The 24,333-nt window shown below is 33.6% G+C and overlaps 1 protein-coding gene and 1 long non-coding RNA gene across 2 annotated transcripts in view; both read right to left on the bottom strand.

The window, feature by feature from the left end:
* The window catches only part of LOC123560062 (interferon-induced very large GTPase 1-like), an 82,140-nt gene extending 70,415 nt beyond the window's left edge, over positions 1-11,725 (bottom strand). Inside the window, exons 1-8 of the mRNA XM_053517763.1 lie at positions 11,572-11,725; positions 8,582-9,184; positions 8,220-8,282; positions 6,938-7,345; positions 6,508-6,732; positions 4,762-4,848; positions 2,385-2,567; positions 131-199 (exon numbers count right to left, since the gene is read on the bottom strand). Coding sequence (XP_053373738.1) covers positions 131-199; positions 2,385-2,567; positions 4,762-4,848; positions 6,508-6,732; positions 6,938-7,345; positions 8,220-8,282; positions 8,582-9,179 — 1,633 coding nt within the window. The 5' untranslated portion in view covers positions 9,180-9,184; positions 11,572-11,725. The remainder of the gene's footprint in view (positions 1-130; positions 200-2,384; positions 2,568-4,761; positions 4,849-6,507; positions 6,733-6,937; positions 7,346-8,219; positions 8,283-8,581; positions 9,185-11,571) is intronic.
* A 931-nt stretch (positions 11,726-12,656) lies between these two features.
* LOC128546668 (uncharacterized) lies at positions 12,657-21,469 on the bottom strand. Its single transcript, XR_008366141.1, has 4 exons — positions 21,282-21,469; positions 18,715-18,792; positions 15,812-15,898; positions 12,657-12,752 (listed from the first exon to the last, which is right to left on the bottom strand). It is a non-coding gene; the product is annotated as an uncharacterized LOC128546668 (long non-coding RNA).
* Positions 21,470-24,333: the final 2,864 nt, after the last annotated feature.

The raw sequence follows: 24,333 nt of genomic DNA on the forward strand, positions 1-24,333 counted from the left end.
ACAAACTTTGTTGAAACTGGCATTTTGGTTTAGTAGTAGACGAGTGGACAAAATACATCCAACAACCCTGAAAGCTCGCTATAAGGATAGCTCAGTTTTATCTTCAACTTTGACTGGTTAGGGTACTCACCAATAACTTCAACTTCAACTGTTGTCCCAAATATAATAATTGGTTGCTTTCCCATTACGACTTCTACAGCTGTAAAACAAAAAGAGCTTATTACATGTATTCATTTATTACAGAGGATTCAAAATTTATTGACAAAGTTTTGTATTTAGCCCGAATTGCATCTTGCGGAAAATACTTCAAACCATGGAATATATTTAAATCATTATTGCACAATACTTCCGATTCTACTTTTCTTCACATTCTGATTGACACATATCATCCACTAAAACGACCGGAGATATATTGCGACATATACTTCATTATTATATCGTCAAAAACAAACATGTTCAGTACATCAAGAATGTCTTAACCTGAAAACGTTGATGGAACTTGTTAACAGAACGTGTTATATAAGACATCTTCCAGTGACTTTACATTTTTGCAAAGTGTCTCTTTTTATTTAGCAATTTCTGGCTAAGTTTTATATGTAAGCAGGTAACTCAATATCCGATAATGGGAATGGATTGAAACTTCATATACTTGTTTGCTGAGATGATCTGACACGCATTGTTTAAGTTCAATAATTTGCACTTTTACAAAGATATGCCCTTTTTGTGACTTGTAATTGCTTACTATCATTGTTTTACAGTGGAGACAAAGGCACTGTCTAAATAAAATTTGTTTAATATTAAGGGAAATAATTCTAAAAATGTTCAACATATAGTAATGATTATTGTGCTATACACTTCTAAACATATATTGCTTTGTAGCAAGTAGAGTTAAACACCATTCATAGAATTTAAAGGATTCAAATTTAAATATTTTCTATTATTTTAAATTCAAATTAGTTTGCATGTAATTTGTTCGTGCTGTATGGCCAACTTTATTTTATATTTCGTTTATATTAGAACTGGTAATGACACACACCTCTGCACTATTTGACAAAGGCAAACATTTCTCATGAGTTTCAAACTTAAACTGTGGCCTCTAGAGTGTTAACAAGATTTTCCTTTGATCTGACCTAGTGACCTAGTTTTTAGGTTTTAGAAAATCCCGCTTTCGATATTTTTTTATTCTCACCAAATTTTCAACTATATCCATTTTAAAATTGACAAATATCATCTTAAAGATATATATTTATATTTCTGTTGAATTCTTTTAATTTTAAATAATTCATTTAACGCAATCAAATTGGAGATTTTGTCGGCCTTGGTCAAAATCGGAAATTTTCTCGAGCGATTTCTGTTCATTATACCTTTACTGAATTTGTGATTTTACAGTTTCAATGTATCAGCCGACATTGAATTATTTTCTCATGTTCAAGATAGAGTTATGGTTCCTCTACACAACACATATTCTCAATGCAATCCATCATTGTGTAAAGTTATTTTTAGTCCATTACGTGGTGTAAAAGTTATTGTCTTCAATGTTGCTTTCAATACAGCCTCCACATGTTTTTGCGCTACATATATCTCCAAATGTATTTGATCTAGACACATAAGACTTTAAAAGTAATTCCAGAGAGATAAGAGATTCATTAAAGAAAAACAAGAGCAGGCACTTGGTTCACACAACACTAAATATTCAAGTTTGCAAAAAAAAATAATTAAGAACAATACTAGTCAGAAATGAAATTTTCTAGACGCTGATCAAATATTTATTCCATGGACGTATAAAGAAGATATAGTGTTTGCAAAATATGATCTCGAATTTAATGTTACTAAATGTACTATGTCATCAAAGGCACGTGAAAAGAATTTCATCCAGAATTTTCTGAAAAACCTGCTCACATGCAAAACTTAAGTGAGACCACCCTAGATACTGACGAAAGGCTGAAAACAAGTTTTTCTATTTGAAATATGCACAGCCTGCCTAACAGTTTTGGACATTTAACAAGTAGTGAGGCAAATTTGGTTGGGTGTAATGATGTCATTAAAAAAAAACATTCTTTTAGTTTTAGGTCGTCGTTTGTTTACGTGAACGATCTGAAAGTTTTTACATTGTTTGATTTAGTAATGAACGTGACTCAAAAGTATTCTTAAGCAGGAAGAAGCTTATTAAGGTGTAACACTATCGGGCAAATTGTTCCAAAAAACGTTTACGCTTCTCCGCCTTACAACTACGACGTGTAAAATTTAATCTCATTGTATTCTTATAGGGCTGGTTCATAGATTTATTATTCATGAAATAAACCATTATCCGATGCAAACAATATTATTTATCAGCTTTAAATAAAAAAAAAACAACAATCATATATCATATGGTGATTTCTAACCTGTTGCCTTTTCAAACTCTACAACGGCGGAGTTTCCTTCAGCCTCAATTGTTACTTCTTTTACCCTTCCGCCACCATGTCGATGTTCATTTTCAAAAAACAGAGCGAGTACTTCAGACGTCATTTTTGGTGGTAATCCTCGGACTCTCAATTTTGTAGGTGGGTCATTGTGTATCATTTCAGCTGAAACCGCAAACGCCAGTACATATAAACGGTTAATAGATGAAACACAATAATTGAATTTTATCTCATATGTTCCAATAATAACGACATCACCTTTAATGATCAAATGATTTTACTACAAAATCGCTTTCACTGGTACGACATCTTTCGTTATTGTAATACTGGCAAATATTGTCAATAAAATCAAATCGTTGAGTTTCACTCTAGCTGTAAATATTAATACTTGCCACACACTTTCCTTAAACTAGAGATACAATCTGAGGAGGTCTAAAGGTAAGGTGGGACCCCTCAGTTAACAAGGCATGCTATCAATCAAATTCTTTGGTAATATCTGTAGTATCTGGAACTGCCCGCATAAATTGTCAAAAATGGTGGCGTTCCGAGAATTCCAAGATGGCGTCCAAGGTGACCGGCATAAATTGCCAATTACGTGAACATTTAAAGCTATAAAGGTAATATTAAATATTTGCATGGATATTACTCATATTATAATGTATCTCAAATTGACATACAGCACTGACCACTTCAAGGTCAATGTCAAAGTCATTTCAAGGTCAAAGTAAAAAAATACCCCATGATTTTATACTTCCAATTTCCTCTCTATCGTACTTAAATAATTTTTACATTCACTTTGGTTACAGATTTAATAGTGAAATATTTAATTGCATGTGTTTTTTTTAAAAGTTATAGTTTTAATAAAGGGTATTCATATGTTGTGAAAACAATTACTTTTCATACAAGTATATGGCGTCCAAAATTCGCCAGAAAAGTCGCTTCCATTTAATGTTCAAATGTATGATATTATTTCAAAGGTATAGCTAAATGTTTCATGGGTATCATTTATTTCTATGATATATGTCAAACTGATATACAATGCTGGCTACTTCAAGGTCAATGTCAATGTCGTTTCAAGGTCAAAAATCAAAAACAAACACTATTTGATATTTCCACTATATTTAAGGTTTTTTACGTTAAATTTGTTCTAATTAAGGCATGTAATTGGAAATGTGATGTAATTAATGTACATCATGGACTAGCGTATTTTTTCAAAAATATTCCATTTTAATTATTCTTGGAATACTTTGCAAGGGTATAATATCGAAAAGCTCGCCCGTATGTGTGTAGGTATGTGTGCGCGCGCGTCAAAGTGTGCGTGTTTAAACAATTAGAAATAATTTCCTCACTAGAACATAATTTAATAACAAGTATTAAAGGTATAGCGAAATGTTTGCATGGGTATCATTTATTTCTATGATATATGTCAAATTGATATACAATGCTGGCTACTTCAAGGTCAATGTCAATGTCGTTTCAAGGTCAAAAATCAAAAACAAACACTATTTGATATTTTCACTATGTTTAAGGCTTTTTACATTAAATTTGTTCTAATTAAGGCATGTAATTGGAAATGTGATGTAATTAATGTACATCATGGACCAGCGTATTTTTTCAAAAATATTCCATTTTAATTATTCTTGGAATACGTTGCAAGGGTATAATATCGAAAAGCTCGCCCGTATGTGTGTAGGTGTGTGTGTGCGCGCGTCAAAGTGTGCGTGTTTAAAGAATTAAAAATAATTTCCTCACTAGAACATAACTTAATAACAAGTATTAAAGAAATATTGTACGAGAATTAAAAAAAAATGCATTCATCATCCCCTACCTCCACTACCACCCCCTCCACGTCCTTCCCACATCCGCACCGTTTTGGCAGTGAAGAAAAGTAAGAAAATAGTTTACAATTCACATGGATAAGCATTTTTTCTGAAGATGAATGTTACATAAAAACCTTCTAAGCATATAGAGCAGTTTCAATCCCACCTACTCTTTAAATAGGGGACTTTTTATCATTGTCACTCTATCATAAGCACAACGTTAAAGTAGCAGGGAGATAAAACCATTGATATTTATGTGCGGTTTTATATACTGTACTAACATTAGGGCACTCACTATCGAACATTTCTTCTTCATTTCATAAATTATGACCTTTGTCAGCTAGCGACAAGTTAATCCAGCAGTTAAAGTTATTTTCAAATAGTGTGAAGTCGATTGAATATCATATATTAAAAGTTAAATCATTTAGCAATATCACCCCTAACTTCAGTAACATTTCAAAATATTAAAAATACTGCTGAAATAAAACGATAGCTTAGAATATGTACAGCAGTCAGAAAACATTAAAGAGCAAAGTTACCTGCATCAACTGATTTGCTCTGATGTCTTTGAGGAGAACTAGCATTGTCTTCAACAGCTTTCTGTGCCAATGTTGCTGGTTTTTCACCTATTAATGACAGATTGAGGATAAAATGAAACTTTAAAACTGTATTTTAACATTTATCAGTTCATATTATCTCTCTTTTCCCGTTACCTCGGCATATGACTAAAATCAGAACAATTTCTGTAATATATCTTTTGATTTCCTCTAGTAAAATAAAATGCATCTACCAGAAATGTAAAAGAAATAACTTAATAATGTGTTCTCTGACAATATCCATCCTCCCTTCAACTTTGAGATTGATAGTCAGGGAGTATAGACTCCTCCGCTATCAGTCGAGCACTAAAATCGTTAACAGCTTTTAAGTTGTTATCCATATGATGAGTATAAATTTAGACTGGTAGTCATGTTGAAAATTACTTTTCATCGTCAATCAAATACTCAAAACCTTTATACATGTAGTCAGATTGAACACACACCTCCTCTCAAAACCTTCAAACTTGTTTTTTGGTAGAACATTTGCCTCTCTCGTCAATCGAACACTAACAACATGTAGATTTGTAATCAGGCAGACAGTTCACCCCCCCCCCCCCCCCCCCCCCCCCCACACCCACGTCGATTGAACACTCACAACCTTAATTTTGGTAGTCAGGTAATACAGTCACCTAAACCTCCAAACGAAAACAGACAATCTTTAGACCGGTTGTCAGGAATTATATTCACTTTCCCCGTCAATAAACACTCACAAATTTTAGAATGGTTGTGGTGTAGTATAGTCACATCCGCCGACAATAGAACTTTTAAAACTCCTCGATTGATTGTCAGTTAGTAAGGTCACCTCCGCTGTCAATCGAACACTCATAGCATATAGATTGATTATTAGGAATTATAGTCCACTCCCTTGTTAATTTAACACTCACTGCCGTTAGACTTGTTGTCAGGGAGTTTGTCACCTCCGCAGTCAATCGAAAACTCACAACGTATAGAATGGTTGTCAGGGAATATAGTCAACTCCCTTGTTGTTTAACACGCACAGCCGTTAGACTTGCTGTCAGGGAGTATAGTCACCTCCGCCACCAATCGAACACTCACAACCTATCACAACCTATAGACAGGTTGTGAGTGGGTATTGTCACCTCCGCCGGCAATAGAACTATCAAAACGTTTAGACTGGTTGTCAGGGAGTATTGTCAACCTCGCCGACATTAGACCTATCAAAATCTTTAGATCGGTTGTCAGGGAGTATAGTCACCTCCGCCGACAATCGAACACTCACAACCTTTAGATTGGTTGTCAGGGAGTTACGTCATCTCCGTCGTCAATCGAACACTCACAACTTATGAAATGGTCTTTAGGGAGTAAAGCCCACTCTCTTTTAAATTAAATACTGGAAACCTTTAGACATGTGTCAGGAAGTATGAGTTACCTCACTTGTCAATCAAACACTTTAAATCGTTAGATTGGTTGTCACTGAGTATAGTCATTTCCCCTACCTATCGGACACTCACAACCTTTAGATTGGTTTGTCAATGTTTGTTGTCCCGTGTCAAGCATACACTCATAATCCGTAGACTGGTTGTTAAGGAGTATAGTCACCTCCGTCGTCAGCTGAACACTAAAAAAATTTAAAATGGTAGCTTTGGAGTTTACAGTTAGCGAACGGACTTGTCTTAAAACTTTATATACATGCACGCTATAAATAATTTATGGTAATGATTTGTATACCTGCATCCTTAATGGCTGCCTGTACCTGCTTTAAATTTACAGAAGGTGTAACTGTTACTTTTGTATTTAACTCATCGGATACAGCTTCTGATAATTCATTCAATTTTTTTGAAGCTCCGCCAGTTTCAAACAGCGACCATATGTGTTCAATTCCTTGTACTGATTCAACCTTTATCGGCACTCGTATCGCGCGTTCATACTTCTTCCTTTCCATTGTCTTCGCTCCTAAAAATACATATGTTGTAAACAGAGCACAGTCTAAATACTATAAATCAATGTGTTTCTTCTGTACCGTACAAGTTCACATTATGGGAAAATAAACTGCCGATGACAATATCTTAAAAACTATACTTAAATGACTATACTTAAAAACTAAGTGGTCACTAGCATGTTCCTGACTGAAAAAGAAAGATAAATCATATCAACTCACTTAGTTCATCTAGCAGGTCCTTCATACATTCTGGTGTAACTGTCGCATCAAGTCTAAATTGATCGCTCACATCTGGAATAGTGGAACTCAGTGCAAGGGCAAGATCATTTAGAGAATCCAGGAAGCTTCTGCTCTCCAAATACATCAGCATGTTTAATATACCTATATAAGTTGTACATCTAAATTTAAGAAGGATGCACTTGTGTTCTGCTTGTAGTATTTCCACATCAGACATGTTTTCAATGTCTTTAAGAATTTTGTCAACAACACTGCGAATTCTCGGATAGTCATTTTCGTTTCCGACTTTCTTTATTGCTTTATTGATAACCATTGTTATGATTCTTTCAGCAAAGTCTATGTCCTTGCTTTCATTTACAGCTCCACTCAACTTTAGCTCAGTATCTATCACTGAAAGAAAAATTATGGAAATCCATCAACCTTAGGTAGTTCTGCACGTTTGATAAACCGGAAGCGATGGCGTAATGTCATTTATCAGGAAAACGTAGAATAATACCTTGATTCGGCGTACGGTAAGAAACATCTATCAGATTATGAATTAAGGACAACCCGTGAGTAAATGCATTAAAATGGCACTGCTTCTGTCTTTCTAAAGTAAAAATATGATAAAAAAACATCTTACACATTGAATAATTATGTCTTAAAATTAGCTTGAAATAGGCAATTCACTTTAATAACAGCCAAATATCTAAAAAAAAAAGCACACGGACCATTACATTTTATTTCACCATTTTTAGGCCATATGTTTATTTACGACTGTGGGATTTGTTTCATAAAAATCTAGATGTAAAAAAATTCTATTCGCGAAAATATTATGAAAATTGCGTTTAACCCATAGACTCCCGTTACAAAAAATTGCGTAAGGTCGAAATTTTTCAAATCATTCTAGCAAAATATCAAGCACACGACCATTTCCTTTTTGTTTGCTGAATTTTCCTATTATATTTTTTATGCTTCGAAGTTTTGAAAAATCAGAGTTAAATCGAATTCTACATTGGAGAAAAATAAATCGATCCAAACGTGCCGAACTACCTTGAAATGTACTAAACATTGCTTATTTATCTATTGTCAATGTATTTTCTAAAATAAAATTCTGTTGTAAAAAGACATAATTTTGCAATATCCAGGTAATTATGGTGGAAATGTTGTGGTAATAATATATTTATCGCGTTGGTTAAGTAATGCCAGAGATATGCGTCCGTACAAATCAAATATATTAACATATTTTCAATTTCTAAACCTTTGTGCACTTTTCTACAAATACCTTTTATAATCCTTTCACTTCGGTCTTCAGTCACACTGAATTTGTTTAATTTGTCCATTATGTCTGTGGAAAAAAGTGCTGTGAAATATAAGCTTATTTAATATTCAAAACAACCAAAACACACGGTAGAGGATTAGGCGTAAAAAGCTAATATTCTTTCAGTACAGGAAGTAATATACTGGATATTTACTATAGCTTTAAGCAGTCATTTATACATCAGTAGTCAATATAAAAAGTAGCTAAAACGGTTCTTGGGTCATTGGTGAAATTTTTGTCAAAACACAATAATAATAATTAAAAATTCGCAACGAAATAATCTTAATTCAAAATATACTGACAAAGATCATAAAAAAGACAGATACCTTTTTTCATTTCAAAAAGAATTTCATTCTGGCTTCTCAATTTGTTTATTACGGCCTGCATCAAGTCTTCTGTATCTTCTATCTGTTTCGTAAGTTCTGCTTTTAATGATGGGCTGATAGGGCCAGTTGTGCATTCCTGAATGATCTTATAACAGTCGTCTTTGAGCTTTTCGCTTAACCGATTCGACAGTGAAGTGAGTGCATTTTCCAATTCTTTCCGGATGTCTTCGTATTTACCGGCACTTAGCGACGAAGAACAAGTATGAGCGTAAATCTTATCTCTCATAGATTTTAAAGACATTAAGCCTTTTTTCTCATCGTCGTTAAGTGACTGATTAAAAACCGTCAGTGACACCTTTATAAGCATGGCTAAATCCCATGTTTCTACGTCGGTTACTCCAGCATCTGGAAACAATTTCTTCTTCTGTTCTTTTACAAATTTGTGCTTGAATGTTGTTTCGTGATTTTTTAGAAGTACATCAAGATTTCCCCCAGCCTTTCGTAGTTCTTTGTACAAAATTTCTTTTGACATCAATCGCCCTCCTTTCAGAAGTAAAATGGAGGCTCTCAGAAAATATTCTTCTTCCTCGGTAATCATGTATTCTGTAATGGGAAAGCTCTTAATCTATATTTCAACAAAACAATGGAACTTTAGAGGCCCTAAATAGCTCGTCTGTAAAAACGGAAACACCAGGAAAAAAATAAATAATTCTACTCTTATGCGAAATTAAGGGCAAAGTCTAGAGATTTATTTGGTCAGGTCGGTGTTCTTTCCACGTGCGCGATCTAAATCAGAAATATCTTCCAGATTTTGTTGGTACCAGTCAATAACGTGGGCTCTGAAAAAAAGTTATAGTGTGGTTCCTCCTTAATTGACTGGTCGATTTATTGTAGTTTCATTTATGTTTAGAATTATAAATAGCGTACTAATAGTAATAACCACATAGTAGCAGAATTAAACAGTTTGGACTGTGTAACTGCAACGGGCCCAGGTGGTTTTAACTTTAGAACGGTATCTAAAATCCAAAAGTTCAATTACTGTTTAATATAAAATAAGTTCGGAACAGTATTGTAGATATCGGTCTAATATGTTTGTGTGAAAGGTCATTCTGGAGAAATGTTACAAATTTCTGTGGTATACGCTGTTCTGAAATCAATTTAATCTTATTTTTTTTTATTTATTCTCAAATCTAATAATATGTTGTATTTTATCCAACAGAAAACGCAACACTTCACATACCTGATCACAGGTCCATTAGACAACGATAATATTATTAAATAAACGATCGAAGGAGCACAACCAAATTACACCTTGAGTTTTAACTGTTTAATTATAACCCAAACCGCAATGTTCAACAACCCTTTACTTGTCACGTATCCTTATAGTGTTTTTACATTTCAAGTAATTTAGATGTTGAAGAATTGAACTGTCCGTGTACCTAAAATATCTATGACACATACTTTCGAAGCAGAATAATTCTATGACTAGGGACAAAAGAGTTATTATGTAAACAAAACTGTTCATATGTCTTATTGGCACTCTAAACAACGTTATTTTATTCCACGTGTTGACTATGGCTTGGAACTAATTTTATGACAAACTGGCACAAAGTAATGGCACTTTGAATACAACTATCACTTAAATCGCTACGCATAAGATCCGAGGACAGCCGACAGAGGCTCGCGTACAGACGACATTTTCTCCAGGTAATTACAGGTCTGCTTTAAAGGTTTTGAAAGTGAAAGTAGATTGATATATGTAACATAAAAGTCTCTATTTTGCTTGAATCCCAGCAAACAAAAACCGCATTCAAAAGAACAATGCCTGTACTGCTCTGCACATTGCAATATATGCAAACAAAGCACACATACGCAAAAATAATATACGGATGGAATCACTGAAACACTGATGTAACAACAAATACAGGCATACACAAAGTCTAGAATTAGGATTTCAAAATATATAAGCTTTTTGCAAAATCTGTTTAAACGTTTATTACAGTTAATGAAGTAATCACGATAATTTAATTATCAATTTCCAACAAATCAGAAATGGTCATGTAAAAAAGCTACTGATGCGTAACTGTTGAAATAGAGGATATGACATGAGTGTCTTTTCATATTGAATTTATTAAACGAGTTGAATAAAATGATAAAATGCGAGGCTCAGCCGAGCATTTTATCAATTTTATTCAACGAGTTTAATAAATTCAATGTGGAAAGTCACAAATGTAATATTCTTTTTATCACGTGTAAGCCTTTCTTGTCGAAACATCAAAAAATCGACTTTCTTTTACTATATAAACAAGACAATTTGACTGACGTCGCCTATACTATAAATGACGTCGACGTCAAAGCTTTATTACACTAGTGTATTATCATTTTTATTTAATGGCTTTATTACACTCCCGCGACGTCAAACATGTGATAAAGCAATTTTCTGACCGGTTGAAATAAAAAGCGATGTTGGAAATCCATTTTTTCACGACTTTTAACTTGACGATTTGTTTTTCAGATCTTGCCAGAGTCAGATCATGTACTTCAGTCAGATTGAAAGATATGATAATATTAAAAAAACCTACAGTTTTATTAGCTGAAACTAGAAAGGAAAACTGCTTCTTAAGAGTTTATTTAGAGTTGCGTTCACATTAAATAGTTTCGCATTGTTGCTTGGATTATAGTTTGATTAATGTGACTTTGATATAACATAAACATTGATCTTGACCTTAAATAGAGTAGCTTAAAAGAAAACGTAGTCTATGCATGAATGGAAAAACACTAATTTAAGTCATACATTTTACGTTTTTAGGATCACATCTATTTCCTAAAATTAGGATGACCATATATAAGGCTGAGAAGAAATATAGTAACATCATTTCTTGAAGAGATTCGTTTTTTGTACACTTGCAAGAAGTAATAAGTTATATCTAAGATTTAACGTCTATCAGCCTATGGCTCCTCTACTAGAAAACTAAGTTGAAAAGTCATACCTTCATGTTGTTCAGTTGAATGTTTCACAACGCTAGGCGTAGACTGATTCAATCTTGTATCTGCGGAAGATTGTACTTGTGTGATACACTCATTGTCCGAGCTGTTTGAAGCTGTGCAAAGTAGAAAGTAAACAAATTTGCAAATCAGAACGTGTCTTTGAATTAAGCGTTGCCCTTTGTTTTTTCTCATGAGCTTGGCTTTAATTAATTTCTGAGTCAGTCATACATTGTTAAAGCTTCTTTGTATAGCGGGTTGAAATCCCTACACATTTTTCAAACATGAAGAATACTCAGTATGTTTTACATTGGGAAATATTTGATTAATCGGAACAATCTTGTACGAAGCGTGAAAAAAAACTTCCCACAATAATTATATTTCTTGGAAAAATATTTTGCTGTGAACTTATGTTGAATGCATTTAGCGTTTCTGTTATGATTCCAAATTCATATAGTGCCATTTTCACGATAACAACAGTCGAAGATAATTTACACACATATACGCAACCAAACGCAGTCACATATGTAGTAATTGTAATGCAAAATGCATAACCTACGCACTCAAATAAAGAGCGATCTAACCAGACGAGAAATGTTTTGGATACAGAAATGTTAGGCTAGCTTAACCTAGCTCTTGGCAAATAAACAGTATGATTCTTTAACGTGCATTTATAGAGTTCCGATACAAGCGAAACCCTCTTTTCCTAAAATAAGAGTGACCATATACTGGGATATCATTAATATTCGTGGGGTACTAATTTCGAGGATTGCCTAGTTGAATCAACACACGAAATTTAATCCCAACGAACGAGTAAAATTCAAATTAATTTTATGTTCAAAAGTTGAAATCCACGAATTGATATCCCCCGAAAATTGCCGTTTTGACAAAAACCACGAACTTTCATGCCCACGAAAATTTACAGTATAATGCTGAGAAGAAATATATTAATTTCATTTCTTGAAGAGATTCGTTTTGTTTTGAACACTTGCAAGAAGTAATAAGTTATATCTAAGATTTAACGTCTCAACAGCCTATGGCTCCTCTACTAGAAAACTAAGTTGAAAAGTCATACATTCATGTTGTTCGGTTGAATGTTTCACAACGCTTGGCGTAGACTGATTCAATCTTGAATCTGCGGAAGATTGTACTTGTGGGATACCCTCATTGTCCGAGTTGTTTGAAGCTGTGCCGTGCAGAAAGTTTTTGAAAATCAGAACGTGTCTTCAAATTAAGCGTTGTTCATTTTTTTTTTCTCATGTGCTTGGCTTTAATGAATTTCTGAGTCAGTCATAAATTGTTAAAGCTTCTTTGTATAGCGGGTTGAAATCCCTACATATTTTACTAACATGAAGAATAGACAGTGTGTTTTACATTGGGATACATCCAATTATTTGATTTAAACAATCTCGTAAGAAGCGCGAAAACAACTTCCCACAATATGTCTTGGAAAAGTATTTTGCTGTGAACTTATATTGAAAGCATTTAGCGTTTTTGTTACCAAATTCATATAGTGCCATTTTCACAAAAACAAACAGTCGAAGATAATTTACACACACATACGCAACCAAACGCAGTCACATATAGAGTAATATAAGTGCAAAGTTCATAGCCTACGTACTCAAATAAAGAGCGATCTAACCAGACGAGAAATGTTTTGGATACATAAATGTCAGGCTTGCTTAACCTAGCTCTTTGCGAATAAACAGTCTGATTCTTTAACGTGAATAGTAAAGAGCTCCGATACAATGATACCCTCTTTCCGGGAAGAAGCAGCCCTAGGCTGTAGACGGGTGGAAGACACGAAAGAGCTTACCTGGATTACTACATGTACAAGACCAATGGGTTTTACCTGATACTACTAGTGATGTTAAAGTTTATTTGATGCTTTTCTGCATTTTATAATTGAGTCTCTTATTTTGTTCCAAATACAAACTTTCGATCGCTTTAGAAATAGAACATAGTGACAGTCAATGTAAACAAGAGGGTCATAGACCCTAAACCGCTCATTTCTGTAACAAACTTCAAGTGTGTTTGTATAACGTAAGGTACAACTGCACACTTGTATATAAATAACAAGGCTATAGCTATTATGGATTAAGAGATAAGATATTTAATTTTCTTTTATATTAGTCTTATACATATCACAAACATGGACATGGCCATTTTTGAACCTAGGGCAATAATTTGAAAAATTAAGGTAAACATTCAAACCCTGATATCACATGCAAAACATCCAAAAAACAACAAAACTTGTGTAAACTTGTTTAAATTTGGGCCTGCTGTTTCTAACACGAAGGTGTTTTTAGTTTACAATATATACACGAAGGGGAAGAAATGTGACAACTCCCTCTGGCGCCCATGTTTTTTTTTGTTGTTTTATGACAAATGAAAAAAAATTTGAACAATCATCATAGAAGGTTAAACAAACATATGTGTGAAATAGTTTTAAAATCGGGCCAACAGATTATAGAAGAAAAATTCATAAGTTTCCACTTATTACATTTTGGGAAAATTACCACGCCTACTGGCGGCCATGTGCTTTAACGGACCAGAACAAGTTGAACAATTTTTATAGAAGGTCAAAAAGGACAATTGTGCGAAATTATTTTAAATTCAGCAATTTCATACAAGTCGATTGTTTAACGTTTCTACTATATACATATGTGGAACCGTGACCACGCTGTCAGGATACGATTTATATGACCCAGGGAAGTGCCTACGCCTTTAGTATCTTGAACAATGGTTTGGGTCCAATCGCTAAGGTGACTATTTCTTAGACTAGCTGACAAACGATGTAGAATGTCCTTTGTTAAAACGTAGAGCTGGTGAGACCAAATATCTCGTATATAAAATTTTCCTCTGGCTACCTTCTAAATGATTCGTGTACCAATGATTTCTATTATGAGCTAGACAATTTCAGGGATCAGGCAAATCACTAAATGTTTCAAACTAACAATCTTCAATTAAAAATAATTAGCTCAAACTCCTATAGGCTGGAGACTCTATACTTGACTGGTCTTTTTGTTGAAGTTCCCGTCAGACAATGTCTTTGAATCAACAACATACGAGTCCTATTGCATAGATGCTCGGCCTCTGTCCTCTCAACTCTATATGTTTGCCCTGACTCCTGGATGCTCAGCGCCTATATGCTATCATATGTAGCATTCAACTACCATATAGGTATATCCCCGATGCATTGGCTGTACTTCGCCAATAACGCTGAACCGTCTATAAGCTGGAACTCTCTTACTATCTCAGTAGATTACCAAACTCTGGGTCTCTGTCTCAGCTTCCCGATACTCAGCCTATATATGCCATCGTATATAGCATTTAACTACCCTTAAGGTAAAACTTTTATGCGCTGGCCTTATAGCTCGAAACCTGGTTGAAATTCCTATTTATACTCCAGCAGACGTGCTATTTTTAGAAATTGTTTCTGATTGGTCCAAATTTAAACATAACGTTTTACAACGAATACTTGCTCTATCAAATATCTGGTTCCATTTAACTTTTGTATATGACACAATGTGTGATGCTGGGATCCAGCTATTCTCATAATAAACCCAAATAAGCCACAAATGACCCTAATTCTATTATTTACAGCAATTCAACAATAATAATAGCAATGGTTACACGAAAAGGGAGTCAAGCACTATCTGTGCTTATGTGTCACGTTATCAATATATCAAATATACAAATTATTCTGACAGAGGCCATCTTATTTTGATAAATCAAAATATTACGTTTGAACAATCTTGGTAGGAAATTACACAAGGACCAGTCGCGTGAAACAATTTTAAATATCGGATCAGCAGTTTCACACAAAAACAATTTGGTAGAAGGGCACACAAGGTCCATTAGTGTGAAATCATTTTAAAACGGACCAACAATTTCACACAAGGAGATTTTCAAATTTTACTCTATATACATATAGGCAATCAAAGTAATTACGTCTACTGGCCGCCATGTTTATGATTAATCGAAATGATTTGAGTTAAAAATATGATATTTTATTTCCACATTGATGCCTTGTCCTATTACAAAAACAGTCTTGTTACCTTATACAGATTGCATAACTACACAAGAGCAAAATAAACACAAACAAGGAAACTTCGTGAAAACATCTGGCAGATACGGTGGTATAATGCTTAAGGTTTCGGTAGTGCGTTTCCTGAACATGTTTAGTGTACAAATACTTTATAACGTACTTAATTGGTGTTTGACAAGTACAGTACAACTCACCTATGTCCTTTTTCTCTTTTTGAGTAGCTTGTTCTGTCCAATAACAAAATAAGCCACCGACAATGAGCAGACACACCAGGTAAAGTGCTGGAATATACAGTAACTGTTGATATCATATCACAACAATTATAACCTATGAGGAATTTTTAGACACTGATCCCTTATAAAATGTTTTAAAAGTAAAAAATAAATAAGCTTGAAATTTGTCCATAGGACACTGATGCCCCACTTCCTGGTTATGAATCAAGGTGAAATATTTTTTAAGATATAAGCAGCATATTTTTAAGCATCTTATGTTCATTTGTCACTGTATTAAGGACCATAACTGATTTGATTCAGTGAAATTGTTTTTAATCCTAGATGACCTAGATTCGAACCTAATCTAGATTTATAAAGACAAAAATCTGAACAGGGGTCACGCACGCACGCACGCACACACGCACGCACGCACGCACGCACGCACGCACGCACGCACGCACACACACACACACACACACACACATATATATATATATATATATATATATAATCTTGGTCATATATATATGAAAAAGGTAAGTAAAATCAGGTATAAAGTTATTAATTTATATAAAAATTCAATTTCCAAGGAAAACCAGCAGTTTTTTTCCAATAATTTTAATTTTTCTCTGCATGCGCTTTCAACTGTACATATCTTCAGGCAGTTACATTTTATATATATCAAAAATGGCCTTCAGAAAATTAACAATTGTTTTCTAGTATTTGACTTGACCTAATTTCTTACTCTAGATAATTCGGATTCAAATACTATCTAAATTTCATTAGGTTTTTATACAGATCAGATGAAGCATGTAGCCACTAAGTTCTTCATAACGGTTTTCTATTGTTTTAACTAGTGACCTAGTTTTTTTTAATGACATATGATCCTTTTCCAAACACGACATAGATATTATAAACACAAACATTCTGACAACGTTTCATATAGATCTAGGAGAAAATATGGCCTCTACAGAATTAACCTTGTTTTAACCCAGTTTTTATTTTCATACAGGCAACATTTTAATTATTGTTCACATAGATAAGGTAGAGGGTATAGCCTCAAGAGTGTTAAAAATGATTTTTTATGATTTGACCCAGTGACCTTACATTTTGAGCTAGGATTACCAAATTTCGAACCTGTCCGCCATTTGTGAGGCAAATAGTTTCATTATTGTGACCGCTTGAATGTAAATTGTGTCAACGATGGACATCAGTCACATGGCACTTGCAATAGAATAGAAAAAAGTGGAAACTCCATAGGTCGCTCAACACAACAAAAACGAAAATGTTGCAGGCTCGGTTTGATTGAGCCTGTTCATGGACGGTAGTTAAAATGCATGCTATCGTCGACACCCTCTAGCCCCGGGTTGAGCAGAACTCAACATTTACACATGCTAAAAGTACAAAAAAAATCAATTTAGAGACATCCGCAGATGTGTTCATACGGCGGGGCACATGGAACCTTCAAATTGAATGCTACACTAGCGTGTAATTCCATGAAACGCGGTGTATGGTCCCCAGTTAAAATAATGGGTTTGCCCTAAACGAGAAAACAATGAGCAGAACTAAACAAATTGGAATTTAGAAAGGGGACCTGAGGTTACGGAGCTCATCATGGATAATTTCTTATATTGAATTACATTTTGTTAAAGTTTCATAACTATAGGTCTAATTCGTCTGGAAATATGTGTAACAATTTTCTGCGATTTAAAATATATATGGCACACATATTCTCCGAAGGACAGGCATATGCATCTCGTGAATTTATTTTATGTAAGACGTGCCTGATACTTGACAAATAACCGATATTTCTTTTGTATACTTAAATCGACTTGTTTAAAACATTTTTGGGGAATCAATAAAATCCATAAAATGATGAAATAGTAAAGTGAGCTGTGGTACACATATCTTGACGTATGATTTAGCGCGGAATTCTAAACAATTACTTAACATATTGCGCAGAAGGGAAAACACTGTTGCAACGCTTTTGAAATGGAGAAAATCAACGTCATTTTACCTATATCTTGCACATATTTTAATTCATTTTTTTTTTCAATTTTCAGTGTCATATATATAACCTTCTGTGCCAGACTTGGTGGAAATGAACAAGTTGAAAAAAATAACCACAACCGTAGTCGAAATGCTGTAACGGTCAAACATTGTCAGCCATCATGTTTATAACATAGCTGTGGTTGTGAATTATATAACATTCTCTTTATAGTTATATTATTTCGGATGAAACCAGGATACAACAAGCAAATATACACTTAGCGATTTTGCCAGTAATAATATTAACACTCTATAGAGGTAATGATTTTAACATAGGAATACTTTGAAACTGGATTAACTGGGGTCAAAATGTAATTCACTTAATCAAATAATAGTAAAACCTTTTTAACTTGCTGGAGGCCACACTTTCTTAAAAATATTACACAATGGACCTTCTCTAATCTCTAAAAATCTATGACGTGGTTGAAAATGGGTTATCTGAGATTTGAAATTAGGTCCGCACCTCAAGCCAATAAAAGTGTAAATCAAATGTTTTACATCTTCTTCATAAAAAGTGGAATTTCTACTTTTTCTATTTCATGTAATAATGTCGTCAAATCTTGCTTAATGTCGAAACTTGATTATCAGAGTAAAGAAACTGTCAAATGAGTCAAATTATAGAAAACACAGTTTTACATACTAGAATTCATATCTTATACCATGTCTTCGTCACATTATGACAGTATGTTTGTTTGTGTAAAATGCGAAACTTGGGTAAAATTGGTCACTATGTCAAATTCATAACAAATGTCAAATTATCATAATATAAATATTTGCATGCCTGCCTGACTGTCTCCGTCCCTATTTACCTACCTTATTTGTTGTTTTACACTTACCGTTTATTTTCCACTCTATGATCTGCAACAACAACCCAATGATCACAACAACAATCGCAATAAAAAAATAGGACGAGACTGAAATTGTAAAAGAACCTGTATCATACACTTACTTAAAAATAAATTATCATGTCCTCTTAAAACGTTACAAATAAAAGCAAAATCGCCGCAAGATATATAATTAAGCAAAGGTACTGTCCAAGTCCAATTCGCAATATTTCATATAAATATATCATATAAACATTCTATGCATATACTCGTATTTAACGTTTTATTAACACATTTTCTATACTGATTACAAAAACACTTAATTTCTACCACCACTCCTACATATGCCGGTCTCACGACGAAATGGTTTCGGATAAGCCCTGGTAACGGAGTTGTTAGCAATGTGTAAAAGATTTGAGGACGATTTTCATCATTTAAAAAGAAAGTAGATTAGAATTTCACAAACTGATACGTCTGTTCCATTTTTATTCTTATTTTTGTGCAAATACAATCCTTTTCAACCTAAAAAAAGTGACTACCACGACCCATTTTTTTCTTTGTAAGTTTGACAGACTCATTACAAGTTTTGGTAATATTGGCATTTTTGTTATTGAAAATTTGTTTGTGATGTAAAGATAACGTATGGTCAGAGAAAACGAGAACCATGGTCTGGACAAGGTTTATCCATGGTCAGTTTAGGTTAAAACATGGTGGTCTGATAAAGATCGCAAAATATTAATTTAAGTTTATACATGTTCTGACTATGATTGAATCATGGTCTAAAAGTTTAAATCAAGGTTCGCTTCGATTGTTCCATGTTAACTGCATCGATCGATTTATCAGAAACAATATGTGTACCGTCATGTGTCCAATCTAGAGAAAATTACGTATTAAAAGAGCATGGGACAACATATTGATAAATGAAAAGACAGATAACTACCCATCATTAGTTTTTTTAGAGAGGAAGAGTGATTTTTATTTCAAATATTTATTTTTTGAAGAGCGGAGAATTATATTTTTTGTGTCCAACAAGTATATTTAAACAACGAAATCCCTTAAAAATAGAAAGTACACCCAATTTATTCTAACAAAACTTCAGAAGTGGTTGAGAAAACATGGTTTAATTATTGTTTAGGTTTATTAGTTATAACAATTCATTATAAATCCATGTATCCAGTAGCCTAAATGTTTCATAATCATATAGAGACTTACCTTAAGCCTTCTTTACACAATGGAAACAATATGTTTATAAAGCGGGATTGGTGAGTGAACACCGTTTGTTAATTAGTCCTAATTCTGTCCATATCAGTGCAAAGAAAAAGAAATCTTTTTATGTTAAATGCTATGCATGATAACACTGTCGTGCATCATATTTCTAGGTATGTTTCCCATACTTTGACGCATATTTATGGGTATTAGAGATTGTTCTCTTTCTAGCAGTAGTCTTTTCAACATATTTCACATTGTGAAATTCTGTTGGTTTTGACTTTTTCAAAAAAATCGGCTGTTTGTTGATATATTTTACCAAAGAAAATGTCACACTTTAAAATGAGTATACTGAATAACTGTTCTTTAGTCTTTATTTTTGAGTAACAAAATAAATAGTTTGATATTAATAAATTTACTTTCGTTTTTTATTATGTTTGTTTTTGGCTTGTAGCTTAACTGAAAATTGGATTATTTCTTCATTCTTAGTCAATGACCATGGACTCTTTATTTTTCTCAACGACTAATGCAAACTCTGGATTCTCCATCTTCTTTGGTCATTCACCGTGGTTTATAATTATTACATGTTGAGTGACCAAGGTTGACGCGGTCTAACAACAGTTGACCAAGTCGATAAATCTTTCTTGATGTTTGAAAAGTATCAACAGCGTATGGTGTAACAATTGTTGGCAGAGCTTGACCATAGTTATCCTTGATTAACCGTGGCCACATTTCGCCTATGCTTAAATAATTCATTAGAGCATGTTTTCTCATAAAATGGTTCCGGTTGGCAAGGGTATAAGGGAGCACATATACTGCCTTGCTATGAAGAGCTAGCTTATATAGAGATGTGGTAGAGTGTTTGCCTTGGAGGTGAGAGATCCCGGCATAGAATTTAAGAATATATTTATACATTATATACCATTGATACACAACAGATAAAACATAAAAATAAAAAGGAAATTGGTTTGATTCTTCAACATGTATGAACCAAATTTCTTTCACTCGAGAACAACTTACATTTTCAAAATACTTACAAAACACCGCACCTAATGTTCACTAGATGGAAGATATTTCCATCTTACACTGGAACACGCATCTATCGATAAGATATAAAAAGTAGGGTTCTGCCAAGAACAGTAAAGTAAAGGAAGCTGTATGGCTATACTTGTTGTTTGATTACTTTACGCTGTACTATCGAAAAAGAAAAAAAAAAATAACGTAAATGACGTAAAGTTTACATTCATTCCTGAAAATTACGAACATTCATCTACGAAATTGTAATATTAAAACATATTCATGTAGTTTATGTCGCCTACAGTAAATATCTAGAATTCACAGATACAACCAAACATGAGACAAAAGGTACTTACGAATTCCTCCTGGTCCCGGATTTGACTCAATTCCAGCAATCAGAAGTAAGACGCCAATAAACAAGACTGCTCCGATTGTTTTCAGACCATTGCTGAAGTTGATGACGCACGTCACTGTTATAACATCCTGACCGCACGAATGTCTGTATGTGCCTATTCTACCACGATATGTTTCTAAATCAACGCCCATTGTTCTGAATACAAATATTTACAAATAACCAACGAATAGAGAAAACAAAAAAAAAAAGTCAGAAATCATCAACATATAGTTTACGCGTTGATCTAGAAGATATACGTGCACATGTATTTTGGCATTATCATGCTTAAAATTAATGTTTAGCACGTGCTACGTGTGAATAAAGAATTAATTGCAATTTTACGACAAAAAAAGTGTTTGATAACTGGAAGATCAATTATAGCTCTTTTTATCAAATATCATTCAAGACAAATTAGATACTTCAGGTTTTTCCTAACGTACATTCTTCATATTTGTAGTCACAAAATGTTTTAATTTTACGGTGGTCTGGTAATGATAATAGATCCAACATTATGAAAATGTTATCACAAATTTTGATATTTTCATGGAGCAGTTTACATAAACAAGGATGACTATCAAGTAGGAAGAGTGCCGTTGTAACAGTGCAGTGTGCATGGATGATATAAACATGAGAGATATGTACACACAAATTACATAGAAAAGGTTAACAATACAGGAAACATTCACAAACCAAACAAAGTAAATAACACAGTCGGGCAGCATCTTGGAAAAGTCAGCGGCATAAACACCTCAGGGAAGTAACACACTAAAATAGTTCTAAAAAACAATGTTTTTAAGTAATAGAAGTGCCTTCTTATATAAGTCCTCAACAAACGAACCTAAATTAATGAGAAACCAATGTACTATTTAACGCGTATCGCCATCAAATTTTGGTAAATTTACAATACTAAAACTAAAACCATCTCCCATATCACATATCGTCTAATGTTATAGATAAACAGACAGCCGATATAGTGTGCAAATGTTTTGTTAACTTGAACTATCTAAGATAAATAGTATTTTACACATATGGATTTTTCATGTTAAGAATATCATTCAACAAAACGTTTTGTTAAATGCAGTAAATACGCTTTATTTTTTTAATTCACGACCGGAATAGGAAAACAAACTTTAATTCAAACTTACTTCAAAATCTTAATAAACCTGTCTGTTTAACATGTAAACAGTTGGTAAGGAAATGAGCACGCTGTTATTGCAAAGTTGCAACAATGTAATCTCTGCCACAACCTTCCTGGAACAGTGCTTCTTTCAAAAGATTGATCGGAGGGAGGAAAATATATTTTTGTCGCTGCAAAATATGAATTTTATGCCTCTTACATCGTCAATGCGCAGTAAAATACCAACTCGCATTCATTCAATCTCATTATAATGAATGAAATAGGATGCATTATTTTATGTTTAATTCAGATATCATAACTACGTTTACAACATTGGTTAATACTGTACTAAAAGTGCAAATTTAACAGTGCAAAAAAGAAAAAATATCTGTCTTACCAATTTTATGGTCATATTATATTTTCGACAGTTTATTTAGATAAGTACTTAGTAAACGGTAAGTATCGATGAAAAAAGAATGAAGCGAAACTTACTATTATCCCAGCAAATGGAATTATTTCGTCATTTTCATTTATAGAAGATGACACACTCAACGGTCATTCCAAGACAAGCCTTCAATAGTATAACTTTTCAGTGATGATCATAGCTATTAGTGCCAGTAAACAAATGGCTATGAAAGATAATAGGTAAGGGTAGATTTCTCGGAAGCACAGAGCACCAAAAACACAGCCTCGGAGCCACGCATTTGCAAAGTAGGTCCACAACAAAAAGAAGCTGTAATTGAAAAATATATAATATTAATTTATGCCAAATATAGATAGATGGGTAGGAAGTGGTAAGGGGTAAAAAGGAGGAGAGGGGGTGGTTTTGGGCAGAAAGTTTAAAGGGAAAGTAGAACAAGGATGAATATACAAAGGGAATACAAAAACCCATTTATTATTGTTAGTTGTTCTTAAGATTGATTTATAATAACTAAATCAGTCTTATTCTCAATTAAGGCAATGAATTTAACACGGTTAAGTGGCGCTTTGATTTAGAACAAATGTAGTGATGATATCAAATAAAATGACAGCATGTCTTTTTCTGAAGAAAATATATCATTAAAATGAAATGTTATATCGAATTGTTTAAAGTGATTTTATAGCGCATTTATAATTTAAAAAAAAAAATGAATTTGTTTTTTTTATTTTGTTGGATGAAACGTCGCACCGACACATGATAGGTCATATGGCGACTTTCCAGCTTTATTGGTGGAGGAAGACCCCAGGTGCCCCTCCGTGCATTATTTCATCACGAGCGGGCACCTGGGTAGAACCACCCACCTTCCGTAAAAAATATATTCATTTGTTCAGCTAAAACATGGTTCACTGCAATTATGAGTATCGGTTATAGTATTATTATATGCTAACGATTGTATCGTGTATCTACAAACAAGAGGGCCGTGAAGGCCCTATATCGCTCACCTAAGTTTAATTGCTTGCTTGAACAAATTTCTTTGCTAAGCTTTACAAACAAAAAGAACTAGGTGAGATGGTCATGGTAAAGATTCTTCAAGATAAGTACTGGAATTTGTTAAAAATTATACAGGTGGTCCATATCTCTTTGCTGTAGCTTCAAAAGCAAGAAAGTAGGTCAGTAGGTCAGGGTTAATAATATTTAAGATGAGTATTGAAATCTGTATTAAAAATCACTGACGTGGTCCAAATTTCTATGCAGTTAAGATCGGTGTGCAAAACTGTATATGTCATCAAAATTTCAAGGCTGTATCTTAAAAAACAAAAAGGTAGGTCAAGGTCAAGGACACAGTCAAGTGACCCCTAATTACTTGGGTCATCTGGTAATTATAATTGAACAGTATAGGAAATATGATCAGATAATTTTTAATGTATTTTACCTATATAACTCATATACAAGTGACACTCGGGGCGGGGCCTCTTT

This window comes from Mercenaria mercenaria, chromosome 11 (assembly GCF_021730395.1).
Source record: "Mercenaria mercenaria strain notata chromosome 11, MADL_Memer_1, whole genome shotgun sequence".
Taxonomy (NCBI): Eukaryota; Metazoa; Mollusca; class Bivalvia; order Venerida; family Veneridae; genus Mercenaria; species Mercenaria mercenaria.